The 26,728-nt window shown below is 43.0% G+C and overlaps 1 protein-coding gene across 5 annotated transcripts in view; it reads left to right on the top strand.

Annotated features, from left to right (window-relative positions):
* KDM2B (lysine demethylase 2B) overlaps positions 1 to 26,728 on the top strand; it is a 122,528-nt gene that overhangs the window by 41,790 nt on the left and 54,010 nt on the right. For 4 of the 5 annotated variants that reach the window (XM_086761208.1, XM_086761209.1, XM_086761210.1 and 1 more), the window contains exons 7-10: positions 4,674 to 4,767; positions 5,670 to 5,823; positions 16,845 to 16,960; positions 23,303 to 23,429. In XM_086761208.1, the coding sequence (XP_086617334.1) occupies positions 4,674 to 4,767; positions 5,670 to 5,823; positions 16,845 to 16,960; positions 23,303 to 23,429 (491 nt within the window). Of the gene's footprint in view, positions 1 to 3,688; positions 3,898 to 4,673; positions 4,768 to 5,669; positions 5,824 to 16,844; positions 16,961 to 23,302; positions 23,430 to 26,728 lie in introns of those variants that run through there. The other variant, XM_086761211.1, reaches the window with a different exon arrangement.

A 26,728-nucleotide genomic window follows, 5' to 3' on the forward strand; every position in this document is an offset into this window, starting at 1 on the left:
CTGGAAGGTAAATAACGCTTTCCCTGTCAAGTCCCCGCACGCGGCAGCGGCGTGCTCAGGTGTGAACCCACCCCGCGCACGCCGAGCTGGGTGTTTCACCTCGGATGGCATCGGGGCAAGGCCGGGATGAGGAAAGCGTTGCCAGTTGCTTTGGTCCCAGCGTAATCTGTGAGTGTAATTTGTGGTCGCCTCACAAAATCTCCGGCGCAGACTGAGGTGCATGGCAGAAAATAGGCTTTCTCTTATCTCGGGTGTTGTTTTTGTCTGACTGACTCAGATCGTAACCCCCTCAGGGTAGGAAACCAGGTCTTTCATGTGCTTTTGAAGTGCCTGGTGCACGCAGGGTGTTTAGTGATTAGTTACTATTTGGTCTTGATAGGTGGTGGTTTGCTTTCACTCCAGCCTGGAAGTGCTGAACTGTCTTTTTACTGGAACCGCTGGTTACCGCTGCCGGGCTCCTGAAGGCGGAAAGGGGGGTTGTGCCCGCGGGGCGGCTGCGGGGCCCCGAGCACCCATCCCAGCCTGGCCTGGCCTGCGCAGGGCCCTTCGGGGGGCGGAGGTGGGTGCGGCGGGGACCCTCCCAGGGGAGAAGCCTGGGCTCTTTCTTCCCTGACGGCGGGAGCCGGGTCCTCGCTGTGGAGGAGAGGCCGGTCCCTCCCGGGGCGGGGGGGGGGGGGGGTCCGCTGGTGCGGGGTGGGGGGAGGATGGCAGACGGGCCGGCCCCGTGTCTCCCGGGTGACAACGGTTTCTTTTGTCTTGCGGTGTAATTTGTGGCTTTCGGTTACAGGGCCCCAGTGTGGGAGCGCTGCTCGGTGCGGGCCGGGCCGTTAGCGTCAGGAATCGCCCAAAGGTAGCTATTGTTTCCTGCCGTCCTCCCCTCCAGCTCCCGCTTCCAGATGCGGCTGAGGCCAGGCCCGGGAGAAGGGGAGCCCGGGGCGCCCCCGGGGGCCTCCCAACCTCCCTGCCCCGACGCCTGGCAGCACCTCTCCCGCCTCGGGGAGAGGAGAGGGCGAAGGCACAGGGCAGGGCCTGCTCCTTTTCCCCGGTTTGGCACTTGCAGTTGGCTCATGGGTTTGTGGTATTCGGTTTCAGGCTTAGGGATTTCAACCAGCCGGCGCTGCTCCTGGGAGGAAGGAAGAGTGAGCTATACTTTTCTCATTGGCCCGAACAAAAAACAGAAGCCTCTGCTGGGGTTTGGGAGTGGTTTATGGGCTGAGCTCAGTGGCAGGGGAGCCCTTGCAATGCCAGAGGGAATAGAGCCGTATGGTGCGCTGTACCTATTGCGAGAGAAAAGGAGCAAAGCCCCGGGTAATGCCGCCTCTGCCCCTGCCCGCGCGTCCCCCCCCCCGAGCCGGTGTGCATGTTCCTTCCCCTGCCTGCCTCCCTGCGCCTCCGCACCCCGGCGGGGCCGTCGCTGCCTTTTGTTTTCTCCGTGTGCTTGCGGGTTTGTGGCTGTGCGTGGCGAGTGCATTGTGGGTTTTGCCTGGGAGTGTGGTATCCGCGCCGGCTTGTGCAGCGGTGCCTGGCTGTTGTTTCTGTGCTCCCAGCTCTCTGTGTTTGCTTAGTGGTTTAGCTTCGCTTGTATCATCTCCCTCGCCGTTTTTTTTTTGTTTTTTTTTTGTTGTTTTTTTTTTTAGGATCTCTGTGTTTGTTCTTCCCTGTGAGTTTGCAGGTTACTCCATATTTCTTCGCATCATTCCTCTAACAAATTTCCCCACGTTTTGGGGGGAAAGTTCCCCTTTCCCTCGCACTGCAAATCCTTCCTCCAGAATAACAATACCTTAACTTGAACAATTTGAGACTTGTGGAGAGCATAAAACAAACTCTTCAGTGGGGAAGAGACGCTCCCCCACAACCGATTACAAGCAGCTGCATGTTTTAAAACCCTAACTGAGGCTGTGCAGGCAGATAAAGTGGAGTGTGCAGGGATTGGATATGGTAGCAGTTGTGAAAAAAAAAATTAAAAGTTGGGGCATCTTTTGCATCACCTGTTTTTTCAGGGTGTAACTGGTCAGATTGTCTCCCCGTGCCCTACTTGGGCTTGTGTTCCTATAACACAGCTTACCTGCTCTGGCCCAGAGCACTGAAGGCAGAGAACTGCGACCAGAGCACGCAGTGGGATGTAGTTTCTAGATTTCTTTCAACATGGATGCTGTTATGTCTTTTTTTTTAATCTTTTTTTGTCTTTTTTTTTTTTGGGTGGAAAAACCTGAAAAGTTGAGTCGATCCCCACATTAGCAGCTGTGAGTGAGTGACGGGAAGCCGCTTGCTGAGGTTGGAGGCGAGCGGTGTATAAGATTAGCTGTGGCATGGAGCTGTGCTGGGACCATGTGACTGCGGTGTACATTGGAAGAGGAAGCTGTAGAGGTCAATGCAAAGGCATTGTGCCAGACTCTGGCAACAAGGGAGATCGCTATATGGCGGAAGATCGCTTTTTCAGGCTCTTCAGCCGTTCGGTAGCTCTTCAAGTTGGACAAAAGCAGCCTTGTAAGATTAACAGCAGAAATTAAATATGGAATGGCTTGTTTGTGGATGGAAAGAAAAACTGTTTTGTTTTTTTTCTTCCAAATGCCTTGTAGGTTTTTATTAATCACCATGTGTGGCTCCTTCACTGAAACCACCTTTATTGGAAGGGAAATGGTGTTTAGAGGAGTTTCAAGAAAAGGAAACTGTGGAAAAACAAGGGAGGGGGGAAAGAGTTGCATGTTCACAGTTATCTCTGCCTTGGTATCTTCTCCCGAAACTAAATTTTAAGCACTTTGATTTGACAGAGAATTCAATCCTATAGTTTCCTCTCTGAATACAAACAGATCGACAGCTTCAAGTTTGGATTATTGACTACTGAGGAATAAATAAAACTGACTACTGCTTAGGCCATTTATGCTCTTTCAGAATCTCTTAATATGAACTGTAGATAGGTAGCACTGTCTTAGAGAATTTTTGTTAGTGTGATGTATTTTACATCTGACTTTTTGGAAACTGGAAATAATTGATTCCATAAGGATTTGAATTTTTTTACTTTATAACAACATGAACCTCTAATACTCAACACTGCCCACAAACTGAGAATTTCCATCTTGGTTTTTTTTTTTGTTTGTTTTATGAGCAATTATTCAATCTGTGACTTTTTGCAGTTTGGCTGGAAGAAAGGCAACTTCCTTTCTGGGCTTCTCTTATTGTTTTTAAATTCTATCTGACTTGTAATCAACAACATCTTGGTAGAGAAAACATAAAAGGAGGAATTAAAAAAAATGTATTTGGGAGGGAAGGACTCATATTTTGAAATGGAGCATATTGAGAGTCTAGACAGCTTCTTGGCTGGCTGTGATTTTTGAAGCATCTGAAATACCCCAGGGGCAGAAAAAGCTCTCTTCCTGCTTCTGAAGGATTTAAAAAAAAAAAAAAAAAAAATTCCAGAGTGGGCAAGAGGAGAGACGTGTAATTGCAGAAGGAGAGGTTTTAATTGTGAGATGAAGGCGCAGGACCTTTTTTGAAGCCCACAAATTGACTGTCTTCATGACAGCATTGCGTATCATTCTGTCAACTCCGGCTCAGGATGTGGTTGCTAGGCAGCGGGCTCTTATGTACCTATAGCCTCTCTGATTTGCCAGCCTTCTGCAGACACATGGTAAGGTCCTTTCCAGCCTATCATGTAGAGCGACTTTTGCACGCCGTCTGCATACTGCTGAGATTCTCTCTACCTGAATGTGATGAGAAAAAGACACAGTTAAATGAAACCTCTTTTTCTTTTTTTTTTTCTTTCTTTTTTTTATAAATCCCATTCTGGTACTGTTTCCATAACCACCATCAAAAAAAAAAAAAAGCAAAACAAACAAAAAAAAAACCAAACCAAACAAAAAAAAAGCCATGAAACGGAGACCGGAACAAGGAAAAGAGGTTAGTGGGTTAAGTGGTGTGTGTTTCCTGCGTTTGCAAAGGTGCCTGTAGTGAGAAGGACGGCTGTAGTTCGGCCATTAGTTACAGACGGTGGCTGGAGGCTGGAGATTCGTGCAGGAGACGAGAGCTCTTGTATTTCTTTCCGGTGATGCCGGCTTTAAACTGCTTTGAAAAGCTGAATCAAGGCAGCATTAAAAAATAGCGGATTTGATGCTTAGCGATGCTGCCAGCCGGTTCCTGTATGTGTTTTGATGCAGAAATGCCTAGAAATGTAAACAAAAAGGAGTTAATTTGCCAAATGAGGTTTCTGTCCCCCAATCCTTGCAAAAACGGGATTAGTGGCAAGTAGGTAAAGAACGTTCAGAAGGATTTATAAAGCAAATGAGATTCTTCAAAACTTTGCTCTTTCAAGCAATTTTTATACAACTTTTGGTGACAGTTATGTGTCTCAAGCGGTGAAGGAGAGCATTAAACAGATCACCCCGGGGACTGGCAGTGGCATAAGAAATATTTCTGAACAACATAACTTTTAATGTTTTTCCATTCCTTAGCTCTGAAAGCTTTCGTTCCAGTGTATGAATAGCAAACTTAAACTTGGAGATTTGCGTTTTTTAGCAGAATCATAGTTATAGTTACTTCATGAAGCAAACCCCAGTGCTGTAAATGCAGAAACTTAATTGATGGGAACAGTATTGCACGTGCAGTTCACCTCTGCACATTAAGACTGAAAAATAGTGTTTCAGACCGTTAATTTTTGTCTTTCACTCTGCTTACAGGTACTGTTTGATGAGTGTGAAAGGATGTTTTACTGATTTTCATATTGATTTTGGTGGCACTTCAGTGTGGTACCACGTTTTCCGTGGGGGGAAGGTAGGTGAACGTTGTTTGATGTTTGTTTTTTATTTCTGTGTGCCTCTTATGGAGAGGAGGGGTTGCTTTCTATTATTTTCTTCTAAAATCTTTTTTTTTGGGGGGGGAGAGGGGGAGCTAGTCAGTGATCGGTCTGTTTCAGCTAGCTTTTGTTGATGTAAACAGAGTTTGTTGAACTAGAAGGACAACATTCACCCCTGTGAAACAAACGAGTGATTTATTTTAAATGTCAGGTGTGTTATTTGTTGGTGAGAGTGCTTTTAGGCTTGTCATTGCTGCGTGGTTTAGAAGTGTCGTGCAGTGAGTACGTGGCTGTGTGTACCCTTGTTGGGTCAGAGTGCCCTCATGAGTCTCCTGTAGCTAGAGCTTCTGTTTCCTTTTAGAGATTCCATGTTGCTTTAGTGTGCTCATCCACACTATGCCTGAACAGAAATCTTACAGCATACAGAAGCTTTAAAATATACAGCATGGATGGCTATGTTCACATCTTTACTGTTTTAGGTTGCTTTCCCCAGTTCTGGTATAGACAGCATGTAGTGAGAACTGAAATAAATACAGCAGATTGAACATCTCTGTGGTACAGATACTGTTCATCTGTGTGATCCAGTGAAGTTGTACTATACCAGCTCACTGTTTTGAACTGGAAGTAAACTGTGCAGACATCTTTTGAATAAGATGTTTCATGGAAGAGAGATGACAACTGACAGTTGTCTTGCTACTTCCAGCACATGGACTAATTGCTGCTGCTGTCTGCCTGTACAACACCTGGAAAACACGTGTTGTATGCAGAAAGCAGGCTTGGTGTTAGGCATTTGTCTAACGCCTGATAATCTTTTTTGAATCTCTCAGCTATTTATTTTTGTTGACTGTTGGTAATAGTTAAATCTTTGTTTTATTTTTAGATCTTCTGGCTGATTCCGCCTACTCTGCAGAATCTAGAACTTTATGAAGAATGGGTTCTCTCAGGAAAGCAAAGTGATATCTTTCTGGGAGACAGAGTGGAACGCTGCCAAAGAATTGAGCTCAAACAAGGCTATACGTTCTTCATTCCTTCAGGTATCCCTTGTTAACTGACTGGTTTTGGAATTGCTGGAATTGTGTTTGACTAACAGTTCTCTGTAAAGCAGGTCTTCGTATCTCACCCCCCTGTTAACCTCTTATTTGCTGTGGCAAAAGAAAGGCTAGGGACTGAATGTACGCAGTTTTCCAGAAATTGACCCATCCAGTCTGATGCAAAATGTACTGGGAGGAAATGTGGGCAGTGGTCACTTGTGCTGTACCCGGGAAAAGGAGAGAGGACTTGGGTCTTTGGGGCTGTGAGTCCACCACTTCTTGTCAGAGTCATACTGACTTTTGCTATTGTTAGCTTTCTTGGGAAGATGTTTTTCTGGTTTTGTGATATCTTCTAGCAGGTTTCATCTGCAGTTCAGTAACTTACTTTGCCTCCGTCTGTAGCCAGACGTGGGTCTCAATTCCCTGATGGAGCTCAGCGGAGATTCCAGTACATGGAAGAGCAGGTGCTCTGCTCCCTCAGGGTTGCTTCTCTTGGGGAAACAACTTTATTTTATTGTCGTAACTCTTCAGAATTTCTGCTGATGGAGCTCGTGCTGAATCTGGACATCTTCCAGTAGCCCAGCCACGCTTAATTTTTACACTACTGCCCACCTCAGTAGCTGCGTTGCATGAGTCAGGCTCTTCCTGCAAAGCAACCAGATAGTTGGTGCTTTGAAGGCTGGTGGCTTCAGCCCTTTCTGCTTCTGCCTAAATTGGATTAAGGATGGTGCAATCTGTAACACTCCTCATTTAAGATGATATCAGGCTTTGCTTTCTTTGACTATTATGGGACTATAAGTTCGTTTATAATGGTATAACACATTGCCTCTATCTAGTGGATCTTACCAGGGAAATAAATGCAGGTAGCCTTTCTACATGACAGAAAGACAGGCTGGTAGTTTTTCAGCTCTAGAATTACTTTGTGAAGCTAGGATTATTATTATTTTTTTAATTCTGAAGATAGAATGCAGGTCATGTGAAGACAGCGACAACATTCTTGCCAGCTAGGGAGTGTTGTTAGTATCAGTTGAAGGCCACAAATTTGCAGATTTGTAAGTATTTGGGTAAGAATCAGCCTGGGAGGTGACAGGTGAAATGACTTTGAGGGTGGAAGAGTTAATCCGTTAAAGGAATTAGGTCTTCCCTTGAAACAGGTCAGAATGTACTGTTACTATTTGAACTGGATGTTTGAGTGTGCCTGTGCTGTTTGCTTAGATCCCGTTACTGCATCTTCGTATTTATCTTTGTTCCCCTGTGAACAGCCCTCTACGAATAAGACTTTCTGTATGTCAGGTTAGTCATGCTCAGCAGTTGGAATACAGCAAGTTGTGGGAGCTTGTACAGGACACAACTGTAACATGGTGGCTGAAGTGAAGTAATTCCAAATGTGGTTTTTGACTGTAGTCTCTATTTTCCTAGGAAAGCCCAAAGCACAGAAATGCCAGCACCTCAGACATTTTCGGCTCCATGCTGTATTTGAAAGATTTATATGAATAATTTCTCTGTAAGCACCTCATGGATTTGAGGGTTTTTGCTCTGCTGTATTTTGTTCAGAAAACTTATTTGCAAATCTCTTGTTTATGTGAAAGGGCATTATTTCTATGTTTGTTCTAAGAGTGTGGAAATGCCTAATTAAAGGCTGTTCCAGGTCAGTGAATTGAACATAGCTGTGTAAAACAGGTCAATTCCTACGACCTCTTTGCTCTGGTTTGTGTGCGTATCACATTATTTCCTGTTTGATTGTGTTTTATAGGTACTGTATAAATGTTCATAGTGTTTAGGTTTTGATAACGGGTGCCTGTAAAACCAGTGTGTCCTGTACTTTCAATTGAGCCTGATAAATTCTTGACCAGCCTCAACTCATCCGTGAGGAAAACACCTTCTACTTACAGGTCTGGTCACAGAAAGTGTAGAGTGATACAGCTAGTGCTCAGCTGGAGCGCGAATGGAGAACATTTCAGCAAAGGACCTTTTCCGTAAAACACCCTGTTTTACTGTTTCCACCCTGTTTCTGTTTCCAAGTCATTTTGGAGGATGGTCCTAGAAATCCTGTTATACGATAGCAGTGTAAGGATGAAGTAGGTAGAGAAGACCGCAGCAAGACATATGAGGGAAAGAGATCATAGGCTTGTGGGAGATGTAAGGCTTCTCTGAGAATCTAGGATCAGCAGTAGATCCAGTAAATCCCTGAAACGACAAACCACTTGGACAAGGATGGGAATTATTCTAACAGAAGGCATAATTATAGTGCTCACCAGGGCCTCAGGGTATTTTCCTCTCCATCACTGCCATCATCCTTTCAAGATTAACTTTAAACCAATTAATTTCTACCTGTGCTTCTAACCCTGCAAAGCACAGAGGTGCGATCACAGCTGTGGTATCAAGGAGAAATCAAGCAAAGTCTTGTCAGCATAGTGAGTCGTTATGGGCCAGGGTGCGTCTTGCAGCGTTTCAGGAGTCGCTCCTAAGTACGGGGTGGGGGGAACTCGGCTGGGATTCTGAGGGGTACTGTGTCTGGGGCCTTGCGTAAGGAGCCAGGCTGTGCTGATGGCCCCATAGGACTTCTCCAAACAAGCGATGCGCTGTTACAAGTTCTCACCTCCCACTTTACCATTTCCCACTAATGAGTCAAGAGTGATCAACTCTGGTAAAGTCTGTGGTAAAATGATAAAATCAACTAGGAACCTGTCCTTTTCCATTATTACAATTGTCTAAACTGATGTCAGCGTAATTGTTGATTGAGAAGTATACCACACTGTCCCATGCTGAGGTTTATGGCCAGATGTAAATTCAAGGTGTTAAAACAGCTGAAAGTTCAAGAAGGGAGGAGGCTATAGTTGCTACCAGTGTCAGCGAATGATTATTTTTTTTCTGTAGAAGTCTAACTGTTGTTTTCCCAGGATGGCAGAGAACTTGTCCTTATGCAGGAAGATATTAATAAAGAGTGCTACAGCCCTAGGATGTTTGCACTGTGTGTGTTACCATGAGCAGTATTTAATCTTTCCTATGGTTAAGTGTTCAACACTGAGGAAATTTGGTCAAGGTGACACATCTTAATTTGGTATCATGGACAGTGGATGCTGCACATCTGACCCACGTGCCAAACAAAAGGAAAATTTATAGAGTGTGCTTCTCTTCCAGGTACAAACTGTGATGATCTGGAAAAGGAAAAGCAGTCTCAGTGCTCAGTTACTGCCTCAGTAGGGAACCAACAAAGTTATCAGTCACAATCAAATCTAGAGCTTGTCCAGCATTGTTTGCACTGTAGCTTTCTTCTGTACCGCGTGTGTGTCCAGTGATGACTTGCAGGGAGGGCGTGTGAAGTGTCTGGAGTCCGTTGTGGTGTTTTTACGGAGAGGTAGTTTAGATATGTCTCGTCGCTGTGCTAGGGACGCACAGAACCAGTGTTTGGGCAGCATCCCTCAGATTTCTACAGCTCGGGTTTACCGTAGGCACATGTTTCTGGCTTGTACACAGCCGCTTGTTCTTCTGTTACATCCTGATTGCTCCCCTTCAGCCTTTTTGAAATACTGCTCAGTAAGTTAATGCCAGAGTGTTACCCAGTTTTTTTAATGTCTTTAGTGCTTATCCTTTTAAGTGTTTTTCTCCTTTTACATCACTGCATAACTTCACTGGACCCTTCCTCTCTCCTCCTCTTGCCCTTCACCTGCTGCTCTAGTCTTTATGCTCTATAAACCATGTTTCACTTCTGTCCTTGCACTTGTTTGTTTGTTTGTTTGTTTTTCCCCAAGTGGTGCATTATGCATGGAATTAGCTTCCATCTCGATTCTCTGAACACCACGTTAGTTTCTCTTGTGTTCTCCTAAACATCACTGTTGTTACCTAAACCCAAGCTCAAAACTAAACATACACAAAATGAAAAACTCATCCTTTTTGAATCCACTTGCTCTTTGGAGTCTTTTAATCTTGCCGATTATGTCATTCTGATTGTCAGTGATGGACTTCTGACATAGATACTGTCCTCTTCCTTCCCTGCTGTTCTCTACAAACAAGATCTTGCAGTAGTTTGAAATATGTTAAGCTTGTTTGCTTTTTTCCCCCTCAATTTTCTGCCAGACCTCTCTCTCTCAAAAAAATGACCTTTTCTTTCGTGTATGTTTGTATGTGCTTGGTGTAGACACTTGCATTTCAAATTCAAGAGTTTGCACAGGCAAAATTGGGACATAGAAAAACAGGCCAGCTGGTAGTCTCTTGTGGAAAATTTGTCTTGCAGTATTTTTCTCTGTTAATACTGTGAAGTAAGAGTGTGATCATTATGCGTCTTGGAAAGGTGAACTCGAGCCAGTTCTGGATTGTTACTGATAATGCAGTCTGCCAGAATATGGATACACTTGGATTTTCTTCTCTTTTCCCGAAGAGCAGTTTTGCTAACCTCCAAGGAAGTTGCCACATTTGCTGTGGATAGAGTGATTCCAGGGTTTGCAGTGTGATTGGTCTAAGAAAGTTTGCAAACATACTGGGTTTGGTTCCTTTGGGAGGAGATGGCTAATACTACCAAGGGTTCCTCTAATCATCCTCTGTTTCTTGCAGTCTTTTTCTGAGCCTCTCCTGCTGGTCAGAGACAGTAGACTCATGAGCAGGTATGGTTTTAGGTTGACTCTGAGTGGATGTTCTTACTGTAGGCTTTCCAGATACGCAGCTTTAAACTGAGTACGTTGAAGGGATGAGGTGTTGTGACGTGTGTGTAGAGAGCTGCTCGAGGGGGAGCACAAATCCTCAAGTAGCCGGGCCATTTTGAATGACTTGTCTGTTCTTTAGATCTGACAGTAATGGTCTCAGTAATAGACACTACATGGTTCATAAAATAATGGTCCAAGAAGTCACTGTTCATTTATTATTTCTGAAAATTGAATAGACTACCCTTAGATGTTGTAGAAGACTTGCAGTGCTGATTTATTAGACATTCCCATGATCAAAATCCAGACAGGGTAACTTACTGTGAACTGGACATGGTGTTCCTTTCCGATTTCCTCACTAGTGTTGCTGCATGCTATTTTATAAAAGTTGTGTTTCACCTTGAAGTTGGCAATGCTCCACTGAGGAGTAAACTGTTTGTTTTACTTTATTTTTCTTGTGTTCTTTATAATGCGCTTTGGGGCCTTTGACATGGAAACATGCTATTATAATCTCTCTTAATTTCTTGAGAGCTGAAGAATGAGCCACAGTCTGACAAAATACTCACGTTGGTCTGTGGTGATTATTGTGGTAACATGAGAGTGCTCCAAAGTTCCTGTTTCCAGTCAAATGTAAAATTGATTACTTTTCTCAGATGAAACTTTTTTTGGGAAGGAAGGTGGATGGAAAGGGATGTTCTGTGCTAGACTCTAGGCAGCTATTTGCAGGGATTCGAAGTGGTTCAAATACTGTGTCGGTGGTTGTCAGTAGGATTCTGCCTGTTACAAGTGTGCGATCTTAGGTCACCTCTGCTACGCCAGTCAGTATTTGATGAGTTATTATGCAATGGGCCCAGAAGGTAGCATGTAGTCTTTGTATCCAGGAGAATGACAGGCTATTAAAATGTAACTGGTAAATTTTTTGCAGGGAGTTGTGCTAGGGCTGCATAGCTGCCTGGCTATTTTTGGTTGCTGTTCAGTTTTCCCGTTTCAGGAGCTTGCACTGACTTTAATGGAAGCTCCTTGCCTGCAATCTTTAGGGACCAAGCGATGAAGATCAGCAGAGAGGATCAGAGAGGAGAGGTTTTGCCTCCAGTGTCAGCTTTCAGATAGAAGGTGACAGCATAATGTTGGATTTTCAGTTCTGCTTCTCTGGAGTGCTCTACCTAATTCTTATCAAATGATGTAAGGTTGAGAGTTGCTGTATTACTTGTACTGCCAGGGCAAAATTACTAATTTTTTTCTTTTTTGTTTTAATTTTATAATGTAAACATGGTATTTCCTTGATATTTTTGATTGTGGGCACTATTATGATGCAATCGTTGTTCTTTTGAGATGAGAGAAATAACATCTCATTTGATGGCAATACCCACTGTAAGGTTATTTCCTTAGTCACTTTTTATTTCTGAGATATGTGTGTAAATATATATTTATTTATATATTTCATCTCTTCTACCCCAAGGTGTTGTAGAATTGCAGGAAAAGATGTATCCCTTCTATATCACAAAGCAAAATATCTGTTCAGTTACTGATGGAAACAGATGCACCGTGGTTTTGGCTTGGAGCTTGCAGTCTGTTTGCCCCATAGCTTTATAAGTTAATATTCATTTTTTTTTTTATTGTTCTCAGATGGATGATTGCATCCTTGAAGCTAGAGTAGGAATTTGCAGGCCCCTGAAATCTTCTAACAAGTTTACAATATTTAATAATACTTGTTTTATAAAATTCAAAAGACAATGAGATCATATCTTTTGTTTAACTGTTCAGAAAAGCTTTTATTACTGTTAATTTTACCTTCTTGATTTACTAGAGGTGATAACATCTAAATATTCAAGTGTATCTTAGGAGTGGTGGAATAATTCGTAACTGTAAATCAGCTGAGAGTATTTCTGAGCCTCCTGAATAGAATTCCTGCTCAGTGTTGGCTTGGCTTCACAAACTAGGATTGTTTGGGAAAGGAAAAAATACTCATTAGTCACCAAGAACTGAAATAAAAAAGATCAACTTCAGAAAAACCGTAAGTGGACAGTCTTGTTGAGGATCGAAATGAGGGTGACTACGATGCGGTGTCTGTACTCCCCAAGCCAACTGTCCTGTAGCCGAGCTTGTTGCTGGCGTGGCTGCTATGTGGTCTGAAGTTTTCTAAGTAATTACTAATCCTTGAAGCCACCTAGTGTGTGTATTTCTCCTGTGTGATTTAATTGTAGCCTTAGATAATATTTAGCAGGTGCTTTTGTTTGTGTCTTTCAGCCAAAAATGAACAATATCTTATTCCACTGACTTTTGACTTTTTCAGTCCTCAATCCATTTGTTCTGATGTTACTCCAGTGCTCTTTGTAATGTTAAGGATAAAATTAAATTTGTGGCATTTTATTCTGTGCTGCTTTCCTTTTTTTTTTTTTTTTTTTGAGACTATTACAGTTTTTGAAAGTGTTACCAAGGGGAAAGAGGTTATGTCCCGTCTTGCACTAACCCATGAAACACCTAGAGTTTTGCTGTAGCACCAGGGTTTATGTAAACAGTAGAAATCAGTCACTGAGGAGAGAATTGATGACACTCGCTTCAGAGGTGTCTGTATTGGAGGCTGTGTGGCAAGTTTTTGCAGTGAGAGCTGAATAACGCAGACATGACAGGCTGTCCAGCACAGAGTGATGTGATCTTACATGCCAGCAGACCCTTCAGTTCATGTGGGGAAAAGTAGCGGCATAGCTGGAGGTGAGACAGGCGGGGTGCATTGCTGTGGATGATACTACAGCCAATCCCTGGCCCTCCTTTTTGTCTTATGTGTACGTGCAGCTTGCTCCTATTCTGGAGGTCTCTCTTCCTCTTTAAAAATCTTTGTAATTGGGATGCTTAGAAGATGGATGTTCTTGTTTGCAAATGGTCACAATGAACATCCATCCTCCTCAGTTTATTTCTGAATCGTGCTTTTTTCTAAGCTGTGGGAATGAATTGAATGTGCCTTCCAAGCTGATCTGTTCTCAGAGCTCATTTCCACAATATATTACCCTCATGGAAACTGTTTCCTGTTTTCTGCTTGTCTCGGTTTCCTCCTACTTCTACTGTTCTGGTCCTGGCCTCTTCAGTTTTTCTCCATACACAGCCTCGTTAATGTTAATACAGAAGATCTTTGTTTGTTTGTTTGTTTTCTCTTTGTAACATCTCTGCCAATCTTCCTGTGGCTTTCTACCTTGCCAATTCTCCATCTTTTTTGTCTAGTCCTGCCCATAGTGTCCTACATCCCTGGAATACACGTCTTGGTGCTTGTGTCTCTGTAGTTTCAGTATTGCATGTACGTTCCTTGAGCAAGTTGAAACTATTTTGGGATGCAGTGTGACTGAAAAACTATACAGCTGTGTGACCAAAATCTCTTATGAGCAGATGACTCCTCTGTGAGTGCTGCGTCCTGTAGCTGGCAGAGGGGCTGTGAGCTGGATGCTGCCTGTGGGAGCAGCAGAACTACTGGACACCTAGGGGTTCCCTGGGACTTAGCTGTGTGCCTCGCGTAATGCTGTTCAACAGTGAAGGGGTGGTACCCACAGGCATTGTCCTTACCCATCTCTGAGCTTTGTCTGGAAATCATCCTACACTCTGCTTTGGCTGGGGGTAGCAACTTCACTTCCAAGGACTTTACGGATAATGACTTCCTGTTTGTTGCTTGGTCTCTGGTTTATTTTTGTTTTCCCAACCTTGATGAATTTTAGTGCTTTGTTATTATGGGGCTTTGTTATTGAGAACTGTGCCATAAAAAGCAGTATTTTCAGTCTTGTTATCAGAAACACGTGCATCTTGAAGGACCTAGTGTTCGGTTAGTTCAGAAGTTAGGAGTTGAAGGTACTAGTTGTTTGTAAGGTGAGTTTAGACCTGGGATATAAATAGGGCATTAAGTACATTGTCTGAGACCACTTCTGGTTCCCCAGATACTTTAAGGAAGACTTCCAGTTTGCTCTTCAACAATACACGATTGAAACTATGTTCATGTCTGTTAAACTTTCTGTTGAGGGTTTGTCATGTATGGGACACCATTTGTTGGAGCATTGACTCAAGACAGCGATAGATCCTTTCACATTTTTCCCCCAAATATTCGGACTACTACAGAGGAAGTCTAGAGGTTATTAACACAAAGCCCCTTGGCATCTAGTAGGGGCAGAGCTGAGAGGTCAGGGAAGGTGTGATGAGACTTGAAACCCAAAGAGCAAGAAACAGTGAAACCAACTGCACTCTAGTGTGACATTTTCAGTACACTGATCTGTGCTGAGAGAACTGCAGAGGGGAGTAGTGGTGAGGACTCTTCAGTGCTCTGTGATAACTGCCTGTTTCTGACCTGTCTCCTGCCACCACTCAGTTGTGTGGCTGTGGACAAATCATTTCACTTTTTCAAGCTGCAGTTTGTTCATCTCTAAAACTGGCAATTAAACTGAATTGTCATGCAAATTGACCTGTGTTTCAGCACCTGTCCAGTAAGTTGGCTTTGGGGACTCAGCAGCAGATTTGCTTCAGCACGTGGTTTCCATTCTTTTCCCCAACCAGATAAATCTTTGATTACTGAGTGGAAGCAGCAGCCCTAACTTCCTTGACTATAGATTTTATTATTTATTTTTTTCCCTTCCCAAAGGCTAGGATTAGGAAGATCGTTTATTTTTCCAGTAGTTTGCACTTAGTACAGGCTGATGTATTTCATGTGGGGTGGTGAACAACTTCAACTGTGAAGAGTTTTTACAGTGTTGATGGATGTATGTAGTTGCCACACTACCCTTACATGAAAAAACAATTCCTCTTTAGTTGATTGTTCTTGGTTTGGAAGTAATAAACAGGCTGGATCATTGTGAGCAACTCTGTAACTGAAATTGTACTAACTGGAGGAGGAAAGATGCAATAATACCTAGAGCTGCCAGAACTATAAGCCACCTGCTTTTTATATGCATCACGTTTATCATGTGGAACCAGACCTGTAAGTGGGATGAGCACTGGAACAGGTTGCCCAGAGGGGTTGTGGATTCTCTGTCCTAGGAGATACTGAAAAGCCATCTGGACACAGTTCTGGACAGCTGGCTCTAGGTGGCCTTGCCCAAAGCAGAGGAGTTGCACCAGATGACCTCCAGAGGTCCCTTCCAACCTCAGCCATTCTGTGATTCTGAAATTCAGAAAAATTATCCAGAGCGATGAAGTGGTGTTTCCAGGGAGAAAACTAGTGCTGGTTTCTTTTCCTTCCTGTCTCTCTCCTACCAATATGCCCTTAAATGAAAGCCCCAGTTCTGCCATCTGCTGTGGCTCAAGGTCTTCGCAGATAGAGCTTTGCAAGCCTTTACGGTCTAAAGATTGTGGCAGAGGAGAGCTTTCATGGCTGCTAGCTGGAGAACCTTTTAGGCTGAATGGCATTTTCCTGCTCCCTCGCTGATCTTGAAGCCAAGGAAAGCTGCCACGGCTTTAATGGAAAGTACTGCACAGTTAGGGGAAAATTGACTGCCCCCTATGCTGCTTTGCTGTCTGTTGGTTTATAAACTGTAATGCTTTTCATTAAAAAAGAAGAAAAAGAAGTGTTAAGGCTCTGTGGGTCCCAGATCATTAGCAGGATCAATTCCTTTTTCATTGCAGAGATCAGAGGCTACAGTCTTGCATAGCCAGTCCTTCAGCTGCTGACATACCAAGCAAACAATGCAGAAGCAGAAGAGCTGGTGTGTGGCTGCCTGAATTGCTATGCCTGGATTTTTGTTGTGATAGAACATTCTTCCCTCACTTTGGAGCCTGTGAAATGAATTCAGTCCTTGCAGGACTGGGTCAGAACAGTCTCATCAGCTCCAATAGTAGACGTGTTACATCCCCTAGCTTGGGACTTGCAGTGAAAAAGATTTTTTGGTTGCTTCAGGAAGTTGATAATAGGATACGAAACTTTCACCTCTGAAGGAGGGCTGGTAATAACTTGAAATTGTTGACATCTGAAGATGTATGCTCTGGTGCTGGTGTGAAAGAAGTTTGATGTGACTCAGTCCAGTTCCACAGCCCCAGCCCACCACCACTGCTAACATGATTTGCAACCCTTCTGGAGGTGCCAGTAGATACATCTGAGAGCCAAGTGTATTGAACAGACTGAATTTACTTCTTAGTCATGGATGTGATTGAGTCATGAGCTTGCGTGTTCTCAGTAAACACTGTAACCGTTCTGTGAATAAATAGGAGAACCTGATTTACAGAAGGTTGTAAAACTACATCATAAGATGCTGTTCTTCTGCTGTTACTAGTCTTAAAATGTGGCTACAAGCGTACCATTTAACTTTTCACTGCCATAACCTCTCATGCCCTGCAGAATGGAGTTGTTATAACTTGATTATAAATTGCTCTGTAACACTACATAGCATGAGGCATTCTCAGTTCTTTGCTTTCCCTCTCTAGGGTGGATACATGCGGTTTATACTCCAGTAGATTCTCTGGTGTTTGGTGGAAATATCCTGCATAGCTTTAATGTTCCCATGCAGCTTCGCATCTGTGAAATTGAGGACAGAACAAGGGTAAGGATACTTGATTCTCTTTTTAACTGAACAGTTCTTTGTGACTATGATCTGCCATAGTCTCTCCCTTGTATTCCTTTCCGACAAACAAGAACGGATGGGATCTCCGTGTCAGAGTTGTTGAAACGAGGTAAATGTGAAGTAACGAGACTTTCAAATGTTGGCTATTTTTAGTGGGATTTACTCATCTGTTTTTCGCTGCTTCCCACAGACATGTCCCTTCTGTGTCTTTTGTCTGCCTGTTAAACTTTCATAATCACCTTCCCTTTTGCACAAAAACATAGTGCACTTTACAGACCTTCAGGCCAGTACTTCTGGTAAGCCCTTGCTTATCTTTCTGTGACACCTGGAATGGATACCTGAGCCTGGAGAGCTCCTGGGACTAGAGTGGTTCTATTGTCCACATCTGAATTGACAAAGCTGCACAGAAGTTGCTTATGAAACAACATCTTCTTTACTCTGCAGGATTTTAATCTCCAATGACTTGATACTGTGCAAGAATTTCTTGGAACAAAGAGTCTGGGGTGGGACATTAATCTGAGCATTGTGATATTCATCTGGCTATAGCATCTGCCTGATGGCAAGTGTTACACCTTGGAGGAGGTTACTGTGCAGCCTCTTTGTAGGGAATGAAAATTTTATCCTTGATTAATAAACAGGATACCTAGTTGTCACGTACTTTGCAGTTTTGTAAAGTGGCAGAATCTCAAGGAAGTGGCATTGTTTTAGTAGGCTATTAAGTAAGCTATGCAAGGCAATCGTAGCATTTTGACGCAAAAATGGACCAGTGGTGTGTGCTAATTCAGGTGGGGATTTTTTTGTGGCTGACTGTTTTGGAGGCATTGCACTGCGACAGTGCTGGTGAACCACTGGCACAGGTACCAGCTGTGGTGTTAAAGGAGATTTGGGCTGGCAAACTGGCAGGAAGTTGCAATTCTTCTTTGCTAAAAAGTCTTAAAATGGTATGTCTTGGACATCAGTACAGTTCACTGTTGTTCACCTCTACAAGAGGGCACAATTCTGGCTCCAAGTTGGCTTTCACCCCAGATCACGCTCTCTGCGGTGAAAGTGCATAGGCCTGAAGCAAATATGTATTGTTTCAAAATGCATCTTTGACTCAGCGAGAGGAAGAGTGTCGTCCCGCCAGGCGCTCTCTGCCAGTGTTGTATTAGGAAGGGCCTGCTCCCCTGGTTCGCAGCGGGTACAAGGCCTGGTAATCTCCACATTGCAAAACAGTGGTGGGAGCACTTGGTTTCCTGGAGTGATGTTAATGAAGAGAAGGAATATTAAGCAGAAACATGAATTCTTAGTGGAAGAGAGATGAAGACAAAAGCTGAAATTCAGGGGAATGAGAGCAGAGGGGATGTAGCAGAGAACGGAAGTAGAGGTAGAGAGCAGAGTGGAGTTCAGGCTGGCTTTAGGTAGGTGTCCCAAGGCAAGAATGTCACGTGTCTTAAGAAAGAATGAAGAGACTTGAACAGGAAAAAGTTTTGATGGCAGAAGCAGGAAGGGGCTTACTGTGGCTCGGCAGAGGTGCTATAGGCACAGGAGGGTTTTCAGAGTGACTGTAAATAAGAACTAGCAATACATGCTGGATATATATGCTGCAGGTGCTCAAGGTGTGCCAGGAAGGATGTTAGCACAGGCAGCTTGCATGAAGAATGGAGAATCAAGGATCGGGAGGAAGGATCAATGCCAGTGATTTCCATTGATGTCTGTGGGGAAGATGGGAAGGAAACACTGCTTTTCATGAAGTAGTAGAAGAGCTGACATTTTGTTCCCATAGGACCCGAGCAACTCAAGATCACACACCTTGGGTTGTAACTGCTTGGCAGTGCTTCCTATCGGGCTCTTCTTGGGAAGCTGGGTGCAGCTTTGATCTCCTAAGCTTTTATACCACGAGGCAGCTTTCCCCATAACAGTCAAGTGTTTTGGTAACTTTTAGGAACTTGCCAGCCAGTTACGCTGAAATGCCTTTGAAAAGTCACTAGCACCTTGATCCGATGGGAAGGTTTTGCGAATCGGATATCTGCCTCTTTGAAAATGTGCTGTCAGAGTTTTTCAAAAAGAGATAGTGGAATATTTGGAAGTCCCAGATCAGACCTTTACTCTTGTCAGTTTTTGTTTCCATTTTCTTCCAGGTCTGTAGTTCTTTATCATTTTCCTCATAAAAAATACTTAAGTGCTTTTAAAAAGACTAATGAAAGCCAACAGCCCAGAATTTCTGTGACATCGTAGAAACTATTTCAGCACTTGTATGTTGGTGTGTGCGAGCAATGTGTTGTGAGCACAGATGCAGGCTGTGCATCAACTTGTGCTTGTAGGCAGCTGTATAATAACAAAGCTGTGTGAACAGGCCAAGAACAGCAAGGATTTCTAGACAGAAACAAAATATAAGCCATGCAATTAAGGCATGCAGAAGTTTGATAAGAGGCAGGAAAATCAATACCGTTATTTAGAAATAATAACACCCCCCCCAACCTAAAAATATCATGCAGGAATCTTGCAGGGGTAAATGTTTTCAAATAGGATTCTAGTGTGTACGACTTTATTTGCCTTGCCAATCAAATGTTGTAATTTCTTTGTTCAAATAATTCTGCTCATACAGCGGCCAGTCTATCAGGCTCAGTACAGTGTGTAGTTCACACAAATTTGCCAGTGTGAACATACTGCAAATGAGTTTCTCATCATCAGTATTGATCTTTCCGTTGTGTATAGCACAGAAGTAAGTGACGTGATGTGATTGACAAAGTAATTTGCCACACTCACATCAAAGTGTAATGCAGGTGTGCTTCCCCTCGTCACTTGGCACAGAGCAATTTTCTGGAGGTTTCACTGTGTTTAAACCTGCTGTATAATGCTTAATCATCTTTGCTGATATTCAAAGTCATTTTTATGCTAGGTGTAGTTGTTATTGTCTTAGCAGGTAAGACAAGAATAAATACGTGGTTGAAACGGTAGTGCTGATTTACAGCCTGATAAAATTGCCTGGTTTATATACTTGTCATGCTTATTCTAGCTTAATTTCTCATATCCCTGGGAGACTTTTAAAGAGGATTATTAGCCATTTAAAAATAGTTTTAAGGAGTAATAAAAAACATGTCTATTGTTGGAAACGGCTCCTAATGTGCAATTGAGGTAAACAAATATTCTCCAGCCTTACAGTTTGTAGAGACTCTCATTTTGCAGTCTGGCTTTCCTGGAGGCCAATTAACAGCTAGTCAAATAGGCCAAGCTGTTTCGCTCTCTGCTAGACCAGCTTGGATAACTGCAAAGCAGGCTGCCATGCAGATTCATCATCTTGGCATGGGAGTGTTACAGCTCTCTATTACTGAAGAGGAAGAATGTGCCAAACTTACTCCCAACTCATCTAAATTTAACTGTGTTAAAACATTTGAACACGGGTAGAGACAAAAGCACTCAAAACCTAAACGCAAGGTGGTCACTCACAGATGATGGTGCTTGCTACTGATTCTGTTTTCTGGAATGTCAGGCAGTGTTTTAAGTGGATAGATTAATTGCTTTGTAAATAACCATAAATTGCTTTTCAATATAGTGATTAGATTGATTAAACACAAGTGTAGTTTCTAATGAGTTTCATGGACATTGCGGAAGAGGCTAACACTTTCCAAGGAAAACGCGTGTCTCGCATGCTTAGGGTTTTTGTTTTGTTTTTGGAGGCGGGTATGAGTCTCTAAAATAATTTCACTTTGAACTGAAGAAATGGATTATATTCCAGAGAGGATATTTCTCGCTGTACAGGAATAATTAAAAAATTTATTCAGTGGATTGTAAATTATTAATCACAGAAGTTAGAGCTGGAAATGCCTATTAGATGATCCAGTGTATTTCCCTGCTGCTGGGGGATTTAGTCCTCTGGCAGTGTCTGTGTCCAATATTACACTTTAAATTGATCACAAGACACTTTTAATTTCTTTCTTTCTTTCTCTTATTCCTCTCCCTCTCCCCATAAGAGTTCATGTCACCACAAGTGTACAATGGAACAGGTACGGACATGTACGTAATGCAGGTCACACCCGTTTTAATTAGTAAATGTCCAGGGATGTAATAAAGAACGTACTCCTCCATACTTCTCTGTGAGACAAACTTTAAAAAGCACTTGCTTTACTGGCAAAAGGCACTGCAGATCTTTGCACCGTATCTCTTGCTACATATGGTAGCTCTTGCTTCTGAAGGTTTGTAAAAGCAGAGCCTTCTCAGGCAAATAGTGGATTCAGAGGCATGGAGGGATTTGCTGTGGGTTGGAACATTGATAGTGAGGCAATTAGGAACTCAAATTGAATATTAAAGATTGATATACATAATGGGAGCACTGCATGCATTACTGCCTTGTCTTTCACGTTGAATTAACATTGGTAACAACTAAATTTGGTGAAGCTCAGATTCTGTCAACAAATGTTGAGCAATGATGTCTTTAATATTCCCAGGCATGTGGCTGCAAACCTTTTGAAGGCTGAGGGGTGGAAGGCGGCTTCCTGTTTGTAAGTCAATTCTTTCCAAATTTTGTTTCCTGCAGTGCTCTCTTGGAAAAATTTGAGTTCCTTTATTAGCATATATTTTAGCATGGCTGATTTCCCCTGTGTTCTCTAACAGTGATAAGTGACTCGATCTCTTCTTTATGACAAATAGCTAAACCAAAGGAAAAATATTCTCCAATGCGAAAAGGCCCTGGGGTTAAATGTTCTCACATTTTGGGGGACGTTGTTTGGTTTTTGCCTTTTTTTTTTTTTCTTTTTCTTCCTTCTTTATAACAAACAACACAAGAAAACCTTTGAAAAGGTGCAGCATCGCTGGGTGCATGACCCATAGCAACGTGCGGTCCGTATTTGCCAACTACGTTTGTGTGGAATTTAAGATCTCTTAACTTTTGGGAATTGCCATGGAGTATTTAAATCCAACATTGTGATACATGTAGTGGGACAGTACAGTATGTTTTCCCTTCGTTACGCTTTGTTTTACTGCTAAAAGTGTTTCCATTTCCTGTGCCCTGGGAACAGAGGCAAGTTCTTTGCCTGTCCACCTTGGAGACAGTTTTCAGAGATGGGCGTTCTAGTGAGTCACTGATATGCTCAACGCCTGTATCACCACGCAGATGTTTCAACAGTGCCTGCTTTGCAGGGCTGATCTGGGTTTCCAGGTGCTGGATTAGTGGTTCTCTTTAGACTACACTGGTTTTTGGGTGACCTGGGGTGGGTTGATGTCTTGGTTTTGTTTTTTAAAAAGGGCTCTCTAAGATAATGCTCCTTTCTGGTGCAGCGCAGCTTCTCATTAAAGGTGGGTGGACACCTCTTGGCTAGGTGAGCAGCTAATATGCGTAGGATATCTTAAAGCAGTTCCTATAATCCCAGTGCAATGCATGCATGCAAGCCTGCAAAACGCAAATTTCTGTGCCAGCAGCAGAAGGAAGTGTGCAGTGTAAGTACAAGTGCATGCGAGATGCATGGCAGCCATTTTTTAACAAATCACAATAAATACCCGTAAGTTCTTGCATTTTAGGAGCTTCCCGGATTCTTCTTTTGTACTGTGACCTCCCATAGGTAGAAAACTATGTTGGAAGGGAAGGAAACTCACTTTGTTTTCCTTTGAATCTGAAATAATCTCACAAATACATGGTGTTGGAAAATTAAGCTTTTTGTGTGAGGACAACAGGTCTGAGGTGTAAGAAAAAGTGCACAACTTGACAGGATCTTTTGTCAAAACCCTGCTTTTCTATTCTGTTTGTGGCAAAAGCAAACTTGCTACCAGAACATTAAGTGTAAACCGCGTAAGGGATTTTTACTTTTAATGTGTAGTTATCAATAATCAGGAATTTGTGTGATCATTTGTTTAATCAAATTGTTGTGAAGACCATAATTGAAAAAGATGTATGTCCTGCTTGACTCATTTTAGGTACTGCTGCCATTTTGATAAAAATCACGTGATAGAGTTTAGGAAATAAACCCCCCCACCTTTATTTTAAAGTGAATTTTAGTGACTAACATCTGTATGTGACCACCCTGTGTTTATACGGTAGGTAAATAACGCCATGGGGGCCATCCATCAGTTTCATGATTTCACAAGAACACAAACCCTTTCCTCTCCCACCACCCCAAGAGGATACAAATGAGTGAACCACGAAACGATGCTATCATGGCAGGCAGGCAGGCGGTCTCCTCATTTGGTATGCTGGAGGCGTACGCCTCGCTCGGCTCCCACCCTCTCTCCCCTCCCCCTCCGCACACTGTTTGTGCTCTTGATAACACGATGAGAAAGATGACTGGCCCTTGTGCTGCAAACTTCTCTCCCTTCCCCGTGGACTGACTGTCTTGATCTTGCTTTCAGGTGCATGCCAAATTCCGTTATCCTTTCTACTATGAAATGTGCTGGTATGTTCTGGAGAGATACGTGTCCTGTGTGACCCAGCGCTGCCACCTCAGCAAAGAGTACCAGAAAGAATCAATGTTAATTGGTGAGTGAATCTTTTGAGTGCTTATTCAGAACTGATGCTAGCACCTTAGGCTAGTTACTGCTTTGGTTTCCGCGAAGCAGATTATAAATTGAATTGGAGAATTGTAGAAATTCTAATAAACTATTTCTTTATTTTAGGGTGGGGAAGGTTTTGACTCTTAAGCGTTTCTGTGAAGTACCAGCCTACTTCAATTTATACTTATTGAGCGTTCCCTTAGCAAGTGGATCCCGGAAAAATAATTTTTGGATGCATTTGTTCCTTGGGTTCAGTAATGTTTGTGTTGAGATGATCTGCCAAACAGTTGAGGATTTACTGCTGTGTTTGGCACAGTACCTTAGTAGCCAGAAATGTGTGCATTGCAAATGTGCTCTGGTGGGATGGATATTTAGTCCTTTTATAGAGTGTCTCCTCTACAGAACGTGTTTTGGTCACTAAACCTGGCTTCTTTCTCTTCTCTTTTCTTTCATCTCTACTTTAGTTCTCTGTATTTGCTGACTGACTTATAGTTCTGCAAAATAACAAAACCAAGAAAGCACCTACACAAATCTACGTGATCTATAACCTAGGTGCAGGGAAGTCAAAGAAACCTTCACAACAATAGCTGAAAATGAACCATAGCAGAGACAGATAGATGTGCCGGGGGCAGGAAGGCATTACCTTGGCACTGATGCGGGCTTTACATCAGCGTGTGACAGTTCCAGTTGTTGCCTTGCTGAACTGCCCTCTTTTTTCCGCCCTTTAACGCAGCAACGTGGTGGGCTGTATTGCCTCCCTGCTTTTAAGCACAGAATGGCTGGAAGTAGCAGAAGCACTAGGTAAATCTTATCCGACAGGTATGAAGCATGGAGGAGAACTAAAGTATTTCTGTGCCTTCTGCTCCCTGAGATGCCACTTGAAGTGAACCTGGCATGGCTGGAACTGCCCCAGGTTCTGGACAGAGTAGGGAAATGATCATCTAGCGTGATTCTTAGTAGAAGGGATTTAAGCAGTTATGGGCAGACATCACTCTCCAGTGAGTTTTACTGACCAAGGGTAACTTGAGGGAGCTGTCTGTGTAGATAGACAAAGGGATTTTCTTGGAATCCCTAGGAACTTCGGTGCTTCCCACTTTCTGTTTCTTCTTTGCTCTGTAAGACCTTGATCAGAAGGGTTAGTCAAGTGGGAACTCTTGTGTGGAGGAATAGACTATCCTAAAGGAAAGGATTAATTGGATCAGCTCTTCAAAAGGCAGTGACAAAACTCTGATAACTGTGTTCCTTGGAAAATAAGGAACAACCTCCTGTTGTCTAAACCACTGACGTGCAGAGAGGCTCTTCCTGCAGGCAGAGGGGGGGTGCCCAGTTGCTGAAGTGTAATTTCAGAGCAAATTAGATGTGGAGAGTGGATGGTTCAGGATATTGAGATGGGACCTTTTTAAACTAAATCACCAGTGTGAATTCCAGCCCAGCTCAGTAATTACTGATAATGGTTTGGTGATCCCCATGAAATGTGTCTTGGTCCAGTTACTAGCTGAGAGATACTCAAATCGTATAAAAGCTCACTGGTAACCATAGATGTCCAGTGTCTAGAGGGAAAAGGCTTGTTTTGCATGACCAAAGAGTTTGGAAAATGGTTTGATGGCAACATTGTCTGGGCCTTGTTGTTTCCTGTGGTGGCTTCAGTTACCAGCCTACAGGAAAGTGAATATTAAACTGCTTTGCTGGTTTTTGGGCATGGTCCTGTGGTCATTTCAAGCTACTGTGAGAAATGTGCTGCTCTCACAAGACTATTCTGTTTCGTGAACTCCACAGATTGTGCAGTTGCCCTGTGAGCTGAATCAGTGACCTGACTGAAAGGGAACCCTACCAAAAATGAATGTTTGTTACCAGTAGGGTTGATGAGCTGATCTGACCTGCAGCCCACCTGCGTGGCTGCAGGTGCCAAACGGAGTGTCCGGCTGGGCAGATCTGGAGCTGCCGTTACTGTCGTGAACGGATCGGTACTTCCAGCTTACTGAAGCGGCATCTATGACAGTGCGTAGTTCATCCGCCTGCCTGCTATCTCCTGACTCCAGAGTATGAGCATGCTGATAAAATCTCTGACACCCAGGGCCTTTCACTCCAAGAGAGACAGATGTATAATTTTTTTTTTTTTTGGTCAGAAACTTGCTTTTTGTTTCTTGTCAGTATCGTAACCTTAAAAAAATTATTTAGCTGGGGATTGTGGTTCACAAGCGCAGACCTGCTGTATCTACTGAATCTTTCACTTTGGCATTTGTCAAATTCAAAGGAGTAAAGGTCCATTATTTACCTTTACAAAGCCGTCCTGTTTTGTTCTGCGTAATACTGTTTCAAATACTTGCTTGTCTTTTCTTTAACTGGTCTCAGTGTCCAGCCTCTTGACTCAAATAGATCTCTACACACTGTAATCCTGAATTACGCTTGTTTGCTCTGTGATGCCTTTATCTTAGTATCATTCACCTGCTGTAGGATGGGAGATCCAAATGAGGTCAGTGTTCCAAAACCCTACTGCTTTATTACAAGCTTTTCTTCAGAACCAGTGAGGTCCTTAAATTGTCTATTCCTTAGAGACTTCTCTATCTGCAAGCAATTTCTTGATTTCCCATGAGAGAGTATCCCTTGACGAAGAATTTCCCATTATTCTCCTTAGAGTAATGAAGCAAAGTACTTTACTTCTCTGCAGACTCCTCAATAGATTTAATTGTCCTCTGTCCTTCTTGGTTTAAGAAAAAAATATTTCAAATCCTTTTTCAGAAATTTCTCTTGAGTAATCATGATCTTTCTCCTATTTTTTTAACATAATTTCCTTGACATAATTTGCTAAATGTCTACTTCCTGCTTTTCCTGTTGGGCACTAGAACTTGCTATTTTTTACCCTTGAGTTGTGCTGCTTTCTTTTCTTACATACCTTCTGATACAGTGGTGTTACTGGATCTCAGAAGCTAAGAAGCAACAGCCGATTGTTTGTTGAGGAGGACATCCACCAGAGAGAGCGCAGGACGCTGCCCATGCTCTCTGGGATTCACAAGGTGGTAGTTTTCATAGAATTGGTAGAGATCCTGTTCTCCTGTGTGGAAGAAAAAGGAGATCACTGTAGTGATAGAGAACATCTTTGGAGAGCACAGAAAACTGAGTTCATCAGCAATTGTGTTTTAATCTTCAGACTTTTCATACTGTGTTTTCATTACATAGTGTTTATTTGCTTTGACATGAAGGTTGCTAAATTCAGAGCGACTCTTTCAAGGCATTGCCTACTCATGAAAATGTATTGCTGTGGCTGTGTTGTGATACCTCTGTCAC

The sequence above is a fragment of the Chlamydotis macqueenii genome, chromosome 17, assembly GCF_036417535.1.
Source record: "Chlamydotis macqueenii isolate bChlMac1 chromosome 17, bChlMac1.mat, whole genome shotgun sequence".
Classification (NCBI taxonomy): Eukaryota; Metazoa; Chordata; class Aves; order Otidiformes; family Otididae; genus Chlamydotis; species Chlamydotis macqueenii.